At 48.7% G+C, this 14374-nt stretch overlaps 1 protein-coding gene across 2 annotated transcripts; it reads right to left on the reverse strand.

The window, feature by feature from the left end:
• Positions 1–1698: 1698 nt before the first annotated feature.
• Positions 1699–11799, reverse strand: UBE2S (ubiquitin conjugating enzyme E2 S). Of its 2 annotated transcripts, none has more exons than XM_077315026.1 (4): positions 11324–11799; positions 6474–6786; positions 4796–4986; positions 1699–2003 (listed from the first exon to the last, which is right to left on the reverse strand). In XM_077315026.1, the coding sequence occupies exons 2-4, from the start codon at positions 6634–6636 to the stop codon at positions 1713–1715; spliced, it is 645 nt and encodes a 214-aa protein (XP_077171141.1). In that variant the 5' UTR covers positions 6637–6786; positions 11324–11799; the 3' UTR covers positions 1699–1712. The 2 variants fall into 2 exon arrangements, with proteins under 2 accessions (XP_077171141.1, XP_077171142.1); XM_077315027.1 differs by having other exon boundaries at positions 6474–6621; positions 11324–11796.
• Positions 11800–14374: the final 2575 nt, after the last annotated feature.

The raw sequence follows: 14374 nt of genomic DNA on the forward strand, positions 1-14374 counted from the left end.
AACCCATCTAGCTACATGCCTAAGGACTGAATCACCGACTACCAAAAGACTTCCTCCTTCCCTGGCAAAGGATGCTTTCTTGGTGCAAAAGAATATCTGTTCACCAACCGAAGGGGCCCTTTCTGAGGACACATCCCCTTTATCGCCAGCACAGTACCCTGTTTCATCGTGATCCCCATACTCTTTTGACAGGGCTGGCAAAACTGGATGGGAGCACAACTAACAAGCCCCTGTCTGAGGAAGAGTGCTTGCCCTCGAAAGCCCACACCTTGAATAAATCTTGGTTGGTCGTAAAGGTGCTCCTGGACACTGATTTTATTGTGCTACTTCCTACCAACATGGCGATCCATTTGAACCAAGCCCCGGAGAATTATCTATGCCCTTGACAATCTCTGCTCCTCCAGGTCAGCCACCTTGACCTCAAAAGTACAAACTCATTCTTTGAGAACCAAGAACACCTTGCACAGAGCATACACCCTCTCTCTGTCCAGTTGGCAGTCATATGTGTGACACTCAGCACAACACACTGGATAGCCCCAAACCCCCACTATTGGCATTCTACTTTCATAATTGCCTATTGATTTCCAGTTAGTTTTGCCATTTCCTTTTTCCCATTTCAAAAACCTGCAGCTTAGCCTTATCTGTGAACTCACTATGGAATTAGTACTCGAATCAGTAGACAGAATAAAGTTCCAAAGCGATACGAGAGCTTAAGATAGCCCTGTGCCCTAAGTTTTAATCCGTCGTCCCTTTGTTTGACCCTGTTTAACCCTTCCAGTACGGTAGTAAAACGAGGCAAGAGATTCTAAGCCTCTTTAGAACCAAAATTAGCTACACCCGAGTAGTCTGAGCAGCTACAAGACGACTAAAATTAGAACTAGCACAGAAAGTTGAACAAAACTAAAATCAGCTACACCTGAGTGGTTGGAGCAGCTACACCACCTTGAAGTTTACACCACGTTGGTACCGAAAGGCCTTTCATTAAACTGTTTGTCCTCCTTACCCCCTTTTCACTTGGCCTATCTTGATAGAACTTTGTATTAAAAGATATCATATATTTTAAAAGCCACTTACCGTCTTCCTTGAACGTCTGCTCAATTCCTGTTTATTCCCTTGTCCCAGACACTTTGTCACTGGAGCAGGGCCTGTTGCCACGCAGAGCTAAATGTTAAGACCCCGCTTTTCACACTGCTTGACACAGTCCACGATTTGAGGGGCCTCTTCATTCAGACACAATTCTCCCCGCCAACCCCACATAACTATTAACTCCCCCTCCCACACAAACTGTCTCAATCTTCATCTCGGCTCTGTTCTTTTCCGATGGGGCACCGTAGAGAACCACAGAGTCGGAAGATGCTGCTTGGGCCCTCTGAGTCCAGCCCCCCTGGCTCAACGCAGGACCAACCTGAAGCATCTCTGGCAAAGCACCCTGAATGTGGGCCCTGCCTCTCGAATTCACGAGGGCACCACTGCACGCCAAGAGCCAACCTTAGAAAAAAAGGCATTTAATAGATTTTTCCTGCTTTTATAATTTAAATAACTTAAAGATGGAAAAGAAAAAACCTGACGAGGGCAAAACAAGAGTTGGACCGCAGCTTCAAAAGGCAGGCGGGACAGGAAGAGAGGAGAAACGGAGGATGTACTGTGAAAGCCCAATGCCCGCCCCCCACCCTGTGTGCCAGACCCCCCCGCCCCCCACCCCCCGCAGTTCCCTAGAGCCGCCGGAGCGCCCGCTTCTTGTCGGTTTTCTTCTTGGAGGCCAGCTTCTTGTCCCTGTCGCCCGCGTGTTTCTTGGCCATGGGGCCCTCCCCGGAGGCGCCCGCCGAAGAGGAGCAAGGCTCAGCAGGGTCCTTGGTGCGAAGGCTGGCCGACGGCTGTGCATGGATCTCAGTCAGGAGGCGGGCCCGAGAGGCGTACTCCTCATAGTTCTCTAGCAGGAGGCGCCCCGCTTCCTCGTTCAGGGCAGACTCCGGGTTCGGGTGGATGAGCAAGCACTTGATGGTCTGCAGCCAGAGCAAGAAGGACACAGAGAGAGAGAGAGAGAGAGAGAGAGTCAGACAAGCCCAGCAGGAGCAAAGAGCAATAAAAGGAGTCCTGGCTCGCTGGGAGAATCCCAGCCAGGCTGGCCAGGGATTCTGGTTTTGCAGGGGTGGGGCATCACCCGCGCATGGGATTGGGGCCACTGTGGGTGGGCAGGGAGTTGTGAGTTTCCTGCATTCTGCAGGGGGTTGGACTAGATGACTCTGGAGGTGCCTTTCCGACTAGGATTCAAACACGGAGCCACAGGCGACCTGAGTCCATATGCCCAGTTCTGCCACGGAACGGTCATGGGCCAGTCACTCAAGACTAATCCGCCTCACAGGGTTGCTGTGAAGATGAAACAAGAACAAAGTGGCAGGTTGAGGCCAGTTCAGGCTTAAATTTCTTACTAGTTTTAAATTTTAGGTCCTATTTAATGTTGTAAACCGCCCTGAGACGGCAGGTCTGGTAGGGGCGGTTATAAATCCAAAACACCTTTCTAGAATCCCTTCACCCAGCTTTCAGGCTTCCCAGAGGAACCTGGATGGCCACCATGTGGAAACAGAACGCAGGACTAGATGGACCATGCTGGACCAGATGGCCCACTGGTCTGATCCAGTACACTCATTTTTGTTACCCTGGTGCTGGTTCTGTAGGGGTTTTCAGGACGATACTGTATTTTTCTCACCTTTCTAACAGTTGTCCAGAAAGATGCTGCTGTGTATGTTTTGAACCACAACAGGAACTTTGCAGTGATTCATTTAGTTGCAAAACTGGGGGCATGCATTCGGAGAGTGCCAGATTTCTCACTCGCAGGTTTTGACATCCCTTGGATTTCTCCACATCTCGGTGCAACAAACACGCCCATTTGTTCCCAGTAGGATTCCCATCCTTTTCGGGCTATCTGTGCAGAGTGCTGACCTGGATAGCCCAGGTCTCAGAAACTAAGCAGGGCTGCCCCTGGCTAGAATTTGGATGGGAAACCTCCAAGGAACACTATGGCCATGATTTGGAGACAGGCAATGGCAAAACCACCTCCGAACATCTCTTGCCTGGCTGCCAGACAATTTCAGGATCTCCTGGCTATCCTGCGGACACGGAATAAATCTCTGCTCAGACCCCAAGGATTGAGCCGGTTGTGCAGGCTGCAGTGACACAGGGTGAGCGTCCCTTCCCTCTGAAGTTGCTCAATAAGCCGAAACCTGCCCACAAGCCAGACTAGCAGGACAGTAAGCCAAGGGCCAGGCTGAGTTGGCTTGTGCAAAGTCTGGCAGTGATCAAACTAACCCCTTTGAGTCACGAGTTGCAGCTGAAACACCTGGTGATGGAAGACGGCCATGCGTAAGACACCCTGGCATGCAAAGGAAAAGGATGACGTATGAGGAAAGGTTGGGGGAGCTTGGTCTGTTTAGCCTGGAGAGTACTGAGAGGGGATTTGATAACCATCTTCAAGTATTTAAAAGGCTGCCATGTGAAAGATGGAGCAGAGGGACGGACCAGAATGAATGGAATGAAATTAATTCGAAAGAAATCCCGTCTCAACAGCCGGAAGAAGTTCCTGACAGTCAGAGCGGTTTCTCAGTGGCACAGGCTTCCTCGGGAGGTGGTGGGTTCTCCATCTTTGGAAATTTTTAAACAGAGGCTAGATAGCCATCCGATAGAGAGGCCGATTCTGTGAAGGCTTAAAGGGGTGGCAGGTTACTGTAGATGAGCGATTGGGATGTGAGTGTCTTGCAGACTAGATGAACCATGAGGTCCCTTCCAACTCTATTATTCTATGATTCTACCACTAGCTGAGGATATAGAATCCTAGATTCATAGAGTTGGAAGGGACCTCCTGGGTCATCCAGTCCCACCCCCTGAACTATGCAGGACACTCACAACCCTCTCGCTCATCCACTGCAACCTGCCACCCCCTTGAGCCTTCACAGAATCAGCCTCTCTGTCAGGTAGCTATCCAGCCTCTGCTTAAAAATCTCCAAAGACGGAGAGTCCACCATCTCCCGAGGAAGCCTGTTCCACTGAGGAACCGCTCTGTCAGGAACTTCTTCCAGATGTTTAGGCAGAATTTCTTTTGAATTAATTTCATCCCATTCGTTCTGGTCCATCCACAGTACCAAGAATACAAACAAGGACAGGTCCTCGGGAGTGTTTCTCAAAGAGCCACGCTGCCTGCCAGCCTGTTTCTGGGCACATCAAAGTGCTGGCTCTTGCCTTTTAAACATGAAACAGGCAGAGGCCAAGGCATTTTAAAACCTGCTTCCTTGCTGACAAATCTGACCAAACAGTTCCGTCTTGTGCACCCGCCCATCCCATTTGGGGATTGTACCCAGTGACAACTGAGAGTTAGACCAGCAAGGCATAGTGCTTCGAGCTAGGCTTCGAGCCTAGCCTACCTCACAAGGTTGTGGTGACGGCAGAATAGAGAGAAGAAAATCACCTACAGATCTCAGCACTATTTAGAGGAAGGGCAGAACAAAAAATGCCCTAGACAGAGGTGAGCAAGAACCTTGTTTGTCCTTGCAAAGAAGGGGATTTTACTTCATGTTTTTTATCTTGATAGCATCCGTTTTTTTTTCAAGATGCGGATTTCGATGGAATTTTTTTCCATCTTTCATAAGCTGTCTCAAGCAGTCTAGTGAAAAGGAGCCTAAAATACTTTTTTAAAAGGCTTTGAGCCTCTTCCTAGCAGCTGGGGGCAGGGCTTCAGGATCACAGCCAGTGCCCCGTGACCCATGCGGCCCTCCAAACACTCCGTCAAGACAGAGCCACTCACCAGCAGGACGTGCCGGATGCCCAGTTCTGCTTTCCAGTCTTTCTTGAGGACGTTCACGCAGATCTCGCCGTTGGCGCCCACGTTGGGGTGGAAGATTTTGGTCAGGAAGTAGCCCTTGGGTGGGCTGGCGGGGAAGTCCTTGCCGAGGATCAGCTTCATGCGGAAGAGGCCTCCGGAGTATGGCGTCCCCTCTGCAGCACGGATGGTGAGAGAAAGAATGGGTCTCAAGCACCGTTTTGATCAGGGTGTCCTACTCCCCTGTGCACCCCACTGGATCAGAGGCCTAACACCCACCCGATATGTGGATGCGCTTCAGTTGTTGCTTAACCCCATGATCACATGGCTGGGGGTCAAACATACGTAGGAGACCAGCTTCTCCTTTATGAACACAACTTGGGTGCCCCGAGATCCTCAACAAAATAATGCTGGGCCTGGTATATATTATTAGGGATGCCAGCATGAGGAACTGCAGGCGTCTGAGCCCCCACCAGCCATGGATTAAAGGTTACCATTGCCCAGTTCCCTGACGGAGCTAAAACAGTTCCACAGGGCCTGCAGAAGGGAGCTCTTCCACCAGGCATTTGGTTGAGTCCAGGTAACCGGCAACATCTACAGGGCCCCTGCTCCCTCCCTCCCAGAAATCCACCCATGAGTTCTGCTCTGGACCTGTTTGCATTATACTCTGTTACTTTTGTTATAAGTTTAATGTTATTGTTATTGTGAAAGGCTGAATTTCCCTACGTTTTAGGCAAACTGTCCTAAGCCTCAGGGGAGGGCAGCATATGAATGAATGAATGAATGAATGAATGATAAATACTAGAAGTCCTATCTTGGCTAGTTCCTAAATCAGTAGTTCTCAACCTGGGGGGGTCAGGACCCCTTTGGGGGTCGAACGACCCTTTCACAGGGGTCGTGGCAGGGCAAGCAACTTGGCAGGGGAGGCATCCACACAACAGCCTTGCGGGGTAGATAGAGATAGAGCGTTTGTCTGTCTGGAGCAGCAGAAGCACAAGATCAGCATGTGAGACAAGAGGCAGAGCTGAACTGAGAAACCCCGAAAAAAAAAAACAATTCATATCCAATCACGAACAATGGATCTTCACGCCATGGTTCAGTTTCAGTTTAATACTGTGAAAGAACCCTTGCCTAATGTTATGATTGGGGGTCACCACAACGTGAGGAACTGTATTAAAGGGTTGCGGCATTAGGAAGGTTGAGAACCACTGGCCTAGACGAAGCTTCACTGGCTGAGTTCTTACTTGTACGCTTATATCCAGAGGACTACAAAAAAATGACTGAACTACCACAGGGGCTATGCTAAATGAGATGGATCTTTGGCCCCAATTCTGCGATTTTGTAATTTTACAGCCTCTGTGGAAGACACCTACGCAGAAACACCTCGACCACCCCCCTTAACAAAACCCGGTAGGCCGGGCCTCCAGGACTGGTTTTCACACGAAACCAGGGGTAGTCAATGTGTGGTCCTCCAGATGTTCATGGACTGCAATTCCCATGAGCCCCTGCCAGCAAACGCTGGCAGGGGCTCATGGGAATTGTAGTCCATGAACATCTGGAGGACCACATGTTAACTACCGCTGCACTAAAACCACAAGGGGGAGCTTCCCCACATAAGCTAAAGTTGCCCCTTGCAGGCAGAGCTACGAGTGCCCCGTCTTACCTGGTCCCTCGATGGTGACCTGAACGTCTGTAATATCTTCCTCATTGGGGAACACCTTGATGCCCTCGGGGGGGTCCGATGTCAGGGCCGAGACTTCTTTGTACACCAGCCGGATCACGTGGGGAGGCAGGTTTTCCACATTGGAATTCTGAAGCAAAGCCATTGAGAACAGAGAATCACACCAGTTCCTCAGGAAGCAGGCAGGGCAAGAGGTCACCTGGCCTCTGCACAAATGACAGCAGCAGAGGGCCCCACCCTTTCAAGCAGGGCCAACAGAGGTTTACTTTAGGGGCGTTTCCTTTTGATCTTCCTTCTGTAATTTAATAAGAGATCGTTACAGAACTGCGACCCCACCCTCACTCCTCTTCCGCATGCAGCCAGCAGGGTGACCTTAGGCTAGTCACAGCCCTGATAGTTCTCACAGAGCAGTTTCCCAGAGCTCTCTCAAAGGGTGTCTGTTGTGGGGAGAGGAAAAGGAAGGCGCTTGTAAGCCGCTTTGAGACTCCTTCGCGTATAGAAAAACAGTATATAAGAACCAACTCTTCTTCTTTAGTAATATCAGGGCTCTCCCAGCCTTACCTACATCACAGGGTGCTTCATGTGGGGAGAGGAAGGGAAGGCGATCGCAAGCCACTTTGAGACTCCTTCGGGCAGTTAAAAGTAGGGTATACAAACCAACTCTTCTTCAGGAAAATGTTATTTAAAAGGTAACCTCCTTGTCTCTGACCACTGTTTAAGTGGCCACCTCGCTTAGCTCAGCCCATCTCTCTCCCCTCCTCCCCAAATTTTAAAGGCACTTACCCCTAATGAGAGCTTTTAGGGTAAAAGTGTGAACATAAAACCCAGGGTAGCTATTTATGTGCCGATCTTGCAGTACAGCATTCAAGCATGCTAGTTCAACAGCAAATTTGGAAAAGAAAAGAAAAACACACGTCGTAATATCTTGGGTGAGAAAAATCCATGAGATCTCACACAAAACCAGGCGTCACTTTCTAAAAGGTCCGGAAAGACAACATACAGCCAAAGGACACATCTCCGGGGCTATCCAGATGCTGTCCCATTTTACCCTCCTATACTTGACACAGGGAATGGCCTTCTACCAGTTGAACCGCTGCCTGAAAAAGTCTCTTCCAGAGCTGAAATGATGGCCCACCCCACTTTAAGGAGAGAAATGGGGAGGACGTGCAGGATTGTATCCCCCTTGACTCCGGACACCATTTAAACACCCAAGTCAACGGCCACAGAAAGAAAATTCTACGTTTATCTGAACCCCCCCCCCCAAATAAGCCTTGCAAGATGGAACCTTCCTTTTAAAAGCCAGCCTCATAGACGGAGGGAAGATCCCACATTCCAGCAGACCCAGGAATACACCATGAGCCAAACAGAGGGGGCCTGCCTGAAGTCTCCCTCCACTCTCCTATAAGGGAATGGAAGACTCACACACACACAAACACACACTCCTACGATTTATCATTCCTGGGACACCTGACAGTGCTCACCGGCACCCTTTTAGGAGGGGGAAAATGATCCAGGTGGCTAACCAAATATTGGCACACAAAACCAAACTATCTCCAGCGAAGGAAACCCCTGGCGTTTTAGGAGGCCCACGTCGAAAAAAATCCCGGGCTTCAACTTCTCACATACTTGCGGGTGCATATTTTCATCCCTTTGCTTTCGTTTCACTGAAGGACAAACTTGAAAAACTCCAAACAGCCATTTCCAGCCTCCTTCAAATTGAGGATGGGGAAGGGGGGGGCAGCAACAAAAGATAATGGCCTTTTGCAAATTGCCCTTCCCCCCCCCCCCCCGGCTGAAAAGCAGCAAAGAGGTCTGTAGCCTGTTTCCTGATCAAGTCCCTCTTCTACGCCAGTTGCGTTAAATTGCTTTGCTTCTGCAAGATCCGCGGCAGTGAGGCCTAAGCCAATTTAGGGTCGGACCGGAACCAATGGGACGAAATTAATTCAAGAGACTTTTCAGCTAAACATCCGGAAGGAGTCCCTGGCAGTCAGAGCGGTTCCTCAGTGGAACAGGCCTCCCCGGGAGGTGGTGGGTTCTCCTTCCTTGGAAGTTTTTAAACAGAGACCAGAAAGCCACCTCACAGAAATGCTGATTCTGTGAATTTATGCACATTGTAAGGGGCTGGGCAGAAGGGATTGTGTTGGTGCTGGGCTCTGGAATTGGGGGTCACTGTGGGTGGGCAAGCACTTGTGAGTTCCCTGTCTTGTGCAGGGGGTTGGACTAGATGACCCTAGAGATCCCTTCCAGCTTATGATACTTTCACTAGCCCACTCAGCCACAAGTGAGGCAAATCACCGGTCCCAGGAAAAACGAACACAGATTCTCCTTCCTGTGTCCAGTTACCCAACTGGCAATTCTAATGCACCACAAGTGACCAGGCACGGAAGACTGCCTTAAAATTGCTCCCATTTTGTCTCTAATGAAGATTTCATATAGGGAACTTTGCAAACATCCTAGTACCTTTTAAAAACTCTTCAGGCCAAAAAAGAGAGCTGCTGTACCCATGTTGCTTGTTTTCTTGCGATCGCTGACCCCCAATGCAAACCAGATTCCTCTACAGACGACCTCCCACGAGCCTTAAAAATACCTTGACTCCATCGACAGTACAGAACAGCTTCTGATAGGTGTTCCAATAGCAAAGCCTTATTATAGACACAGAATGGGAACAATATATCATATTGGCCTCTGTTCAGTGGCTCCTGGTCCAGTCTAGCATCTGTTGGGAGGAAGGCTAGAACCCGGGATTTTGGGAAACATCCAAGAGCCAACTGACCAAAAAACAAAAAATCCACTGGAGGGGGGGGGGGGGGAAGCACGCAGGACTCAGCAGACACACATATGGCTTCTTCTGTGGAAATGTTACTCCCCCACCCTTCGTTTCCAAACAAAGAGTGAAGAAGCATCTAGCGAATTCCAAATTATCGTGGAAGCACATTTTTCACACACGTACTGCTGCCTGCCTGAAAAACCTTCTGCTGCCTGGGCCCCTCTCCCCCCACCCTTGCAAAATCCATCCCATGAGGAAAGTTTACAATTAAACACATCAGAAAACAACGCAAAGGTCAAAGCTGGTGCAGGTCTCAGTAGGGAGAACGTTTTGAAAGGCGCTAGCAAAAGCGGGACTGTTTGGAAGCTCAAGGCCTAAAGTGGATAATCTAGACGGAATAGAGGTTTCTCTCCCCCCCCCCAATAAAAAGGCTGATTAGAGTCGTACACCTTAAAATAATGTGGTTGCAAAATGGGAAACACTCACTCCATCCTAAGATCTAAAGACAAGGCCTTGATCGTTTTTAAAAAAGGATCCTTCAAAACTGTTAGGCAAAATAGTTTAGCAGAAGGGGGGGAAATATTTTTCACTAGGAAAATCATAGTGTATACCATGATCCAGATGCTAAAATGACTGCCTCAAACACAAAATGCCTAGCAGAAATTTACCCTCCCGTTCAAACTAAAGACAGTTTTCTTTAAGACTGCGTATGGCCAATGCTGTTTTTATTTGCTGGAGTCCTAACAGGAGTTTTTTAAAAACTGTGACCTTTGATGCATTTGCAGTATTACTGTCTTGTTTTATAGTGTTTTTATAAACTGTATTTTATATTGAAAGCCCCCTCGAGTGCAGCAAGAGGCTAATAAATGTTTTAATAAGACTTGGGAAGTTACAGCGCAATAGTTCAATAGTATTTAACAAAGCAAAAAGCATATCGTTTAAGGAGGTAAAGAAAAGAACAGCAAAGCCTAAAGAAAACTAGGAAATCAAAGGGTGGTGGAAAAGAGAAGACATGCCCAAATTAATTACTGGCAGAAGCTGAACTTTTACACTGAGGCTTGAAAATATACCTCGACAAATGTGATCCCAACAGAGAATCTAATAAGGAAACGAAGAATGTTTAGAAACCCTAAACTGACCACTACTAGAAGCCAAGGCTTACCATGTTTGTACAGTGGAATCTAGAACTTCCACATTATAGGAGGCTTTATTACCAAAAAATACCCTATACTATTGGTATGCCACATATCCAGGCACAAAAGAATGATAAGATATTGACTATAATGGGGATAATATGCAACTGCGGAACGAATGCCAAAGTTCTTCCAAGCATACCATACTTTTGTCATCCACCCACGTTCCCTTTCATCCTTATTAATGCCCAAACGAAGACAAAGCTGCCTGGGTTTTTTCATGCTCCTTCCAAAACAAAATACTTTTCCTTTCCCGTCCCACAGACTCAGGCCTAGCCTCTGTTGACTCTTCCATTTTAAAGGGCTTCTTAAAGGACCTGCTTTTGCACAAGAAAGTTCAAGTGACTTCCCTCCTGGGAAGCACTCTGCACAGGGATTTCAAAGGTTCTCCCCAGAAGAGAGTCTCCTCCAAATACGTAACTCAGAAGCCATGCATCCTCCTCTCCCCAGTAAACTGCACACCCAGAACTTAAGCATGGTCCAACACTAGAACCTTACCTGGAAGGAGAGATCCCAGACCCATGCCCACGTGGTAAACCTCCATAGACCTTTGCAGCCCAGTACCTAAAGCCCAGCTCTAGGGTCCTATCACAATTTGAGGCACACACACACGCACACCCCAATTCCCATCTCCATTGCTTGAGGGGGCCCCCAAGAAGAGTCCCCTTCTTTTCCACCAATTGCATTTGGAAGACACGTGCACAGCCAAAGATGAAAGGCCCCCCACCCTTTGCACCGAGGCACCCGGTGCACCTAGAAGGCGACCAGGTCGGAGATCCCACTCCCCCAAATTCCGAGGTAGGTGCCACAGGGCAAGGAGAGCATTCAAACAGGTGGACACACAGCCCCCCCCCCCCTCCCAAACCACTCACCATTGTGCTGGGTCCGCACGAAGGGCCGTCGAGCAACACCGTCTGAGCTTGATCTTTGGAGGGATCACATAGGCGCCCCCCTCTGCAGTTGATCACTTCGGATCAAGCACCTGATTGGATCACTTCCTCCTCCCCTCCCCCCCAAAACCTCGTACCCTAGTTTTAGAACGCCCCAAACCCCGTCGCTTAAGAAGTTCTTCCTTTTCCCGTGTCTTTACGGGGGGCAACCGAAGATCCCACTTCTGCCTCCCCCCTCCAGGCTGCTGCCCGGTCTTCTGCCACCCTCAATTTTAATGAGGGTGGCCGGTGCCCAGCGAACGCTTTTATAGCGCTCGGCCGCGGCCGGCCACACCCCTTTCGAACCCCGGCCGCCCAATCAGGCCCGTCAGAACGGAGGGGGTCCGTTCTTTCCCCCCTCCCTTCTCGGGTCCTTTCCTCACGGAGAGCCGTTGACAACCAATGTCCGCGACGGCCGGCAGCCAATGGGGAGAGCCGTAGTGGCTGGGCGGTGCCGTGGAGCCTGATTGGAAGGATTTGAATATGAACGTTTGGGAGAACAGCGTTTTAAAGGGAAGGAGGTTTGTTTACCGCTAACGGTAAACGGGGCGGGGCGGGTTTCAAAATGCGGGATGGACGCGGCGGCTCGCCAATAGGAGTGAGGAGGATGGGGAGACGCTGATTGGGGGAGAAAGAGAAATTGACCCAGGCTCGTAGCCAATCGGCGGCGGTGAAGCGGCTGGAGGGGGGAAGCCTACTGTCTCTGGTTTTCCTTGTTCAAACCAAGCGGGCCGCTCTCTAATTGGGTAGATGAGGAAAGTAATCCCGCCCATCTGATGGATGAGGCGGCTAATTAGAGTTGAGAGAATTCAGATTTAGGTACAAAATTGGGATCCAGGGGCACCTTTAAGACAGACAGGGATTCATTCAAGGCGAGGGCTCTCATGGGTAGGCACACTCCTTCAGGCAGTGGGACAAAAGTCACAAGAGCACAGCTGTAAGGAGAGAGTAAATCAGTAGCAAAGCAGCGAGCAGCATTACAACATCCTAAATCTGCTATAAATATGATAATCCCATGCTAAAAAAGCAAATCAGTCCCCTTTATTCAATTGTTGTGCACAAAAACATTGGAGCAATAAAAATGTAACGTTTTTTTTTTCCAGCACAGAAGCGAGGCCCCGACATTTCAAATGTCACACATCAGGAGAAACAGAACATCTGGCCATGATGACCCTGCAGCATTTTAATACATGGATAAATTATTTTTTAAAAACCTGAAAACCAAATGCATTTCAACCCCTCTTGGGGTCTTTCCCAGTGGTCCGTGTGTCAAAATGCTTTGGATCTGTGCAATAGTGCGTGATATATGTTGATGTTTTAAAATTGCCTATTTACACATGAATTGAAATAAACATTTGCATTTTAATATTTAATATATTCTGCTGCTGCTCAACCATATTTGTTTGTTTGTTTGTTTGTTTGTTTATATGCCATCCTCCCCATAGGCTCAAGGTGGTTTACATCAAACAGGAATGATACAAATAACTCAGTTTATAATAATAAACAATAAACTATGGAGAAATAAAACGTTTAGGTTCCTAGCTTGTGTATACAGGTTGGGTTCCTTTGTTGTCATTTCGTGACCCTACAGGCCTTCCCAGCCTGTGGGACGGCTGACATCTCGAATATTTATTTTCTGTATTCATTCAATTTATATACCGCTCCTCACCATGACGTATGTGTCTTGCAGCCACACAAGGACCTTTTACATACCAGTGCAGCCCTTTGCGTGTACAAATTGTCCGAATTGCGTGGAACAGGGGAAGCACACCACAAACTAGGAATCCCAAAGGGCCCCAAATGTCTGACAGCCCTGCTATAAGTAACTGTGAATATTAATGATTCAATAGGAGGGGGCATATTTGAAACCCAGGATGAACTGGGATTAGCTTCTGAAGAATGCTAATGAGATGATGTATGCAAACAGTTTGCTTGGGGAGATAATCTTGAATGTTAATGAGGTGTGGAGATGGATATTAGCTCAGCCACTTGGGTCTAAAAAAGAACATAATCTCAAATATTAAAGCTACTTAATACAGGAACAAAAGTATGACTTAGCTGAGCACACTCATTGGCTGTTTCATTATAAGTGACAGCGAAGGGGGAAAAAAGCATATTACACCATCAGCCTTCAGGGTTAGCGTTTTACATTACACGGCACCCAGCCTGATCACTGCGTGTTATGCACATTGGGAAGCCACAGTAAATGTCAGCCTTGAACATTGATCTGTGACAGAGAGAGCTTCCTGACGGTGTTTGCTGTGTACAAATATTAAATGTTTAATCCATCCTTATCCATGGTTCCTCTATATATTTGTGAATCACCTTGGGGGGTGGAACGTGTCCACCTGTCCAAATTAGAATAGGGCCAATCAGAGTGCAGCACGCTGATTGGCCCTGCCCCTGCAGCTCCCACCCTCTGTCCCTGCTCTCAGACACGCCTCAGTGCCTGGTGCCAGCAGCAGGTAAGGGGAGAGGGCCCTGGATCGCGGTGGAGGGCCTGCTAACGAGGGCCTCTTGGCCTGCTAGGCTGTGCCTGCTAACAACAGCCTCCCGGCCTGCTGATTGCCTGCTAAGGAGCTCTGACCCGGCCCTGCTAATGAGCTGGCCAGCCCCCGCCCACCCCAGGCAGTTCCCCACCCTGAATCTGGAAACTTAACCCCCACATCCCCTGCCTGTGGCTGGTGGAACTTGGCACCCTAAACACCAATTTGTTGTTGCAGTCTTTTTGTTGCTGTTTGGTTTTGGATAAAGGCAATAGCTACCAACATTCTGGCCTTTAATTGTGCCCTATAGCCACTACCTCACTGTACTTTATGGTAGAACGAAATCATTGGCACAGGAATCATTCGAGGGATCCTTATACAAACATTTCGCCCCTGCCAGGTAATCTTTGTTTAATCAGCCTGTCCTGTTCTAAGAAGAGTCCCGTGGTTTTTTGAGCATTGATGCCTGTCAATGAAAAACAAAACAAAACCAAGCAAACACCAGTAG

This window comes from Paroedura picta, chromosome 16 (genome assembly GCF_049243985.1).
Source record: "Paroedura picta isolate Pp20150507F chromosome 16, Ppicta_v3.0, whole genome shotgun sequence".
Lineage (NCBI taxonomy): Eukaryota > Metazoa > Chordata > Lepidosauria > Squamata > Gekkonidae > Paroedura > Paroedura picta.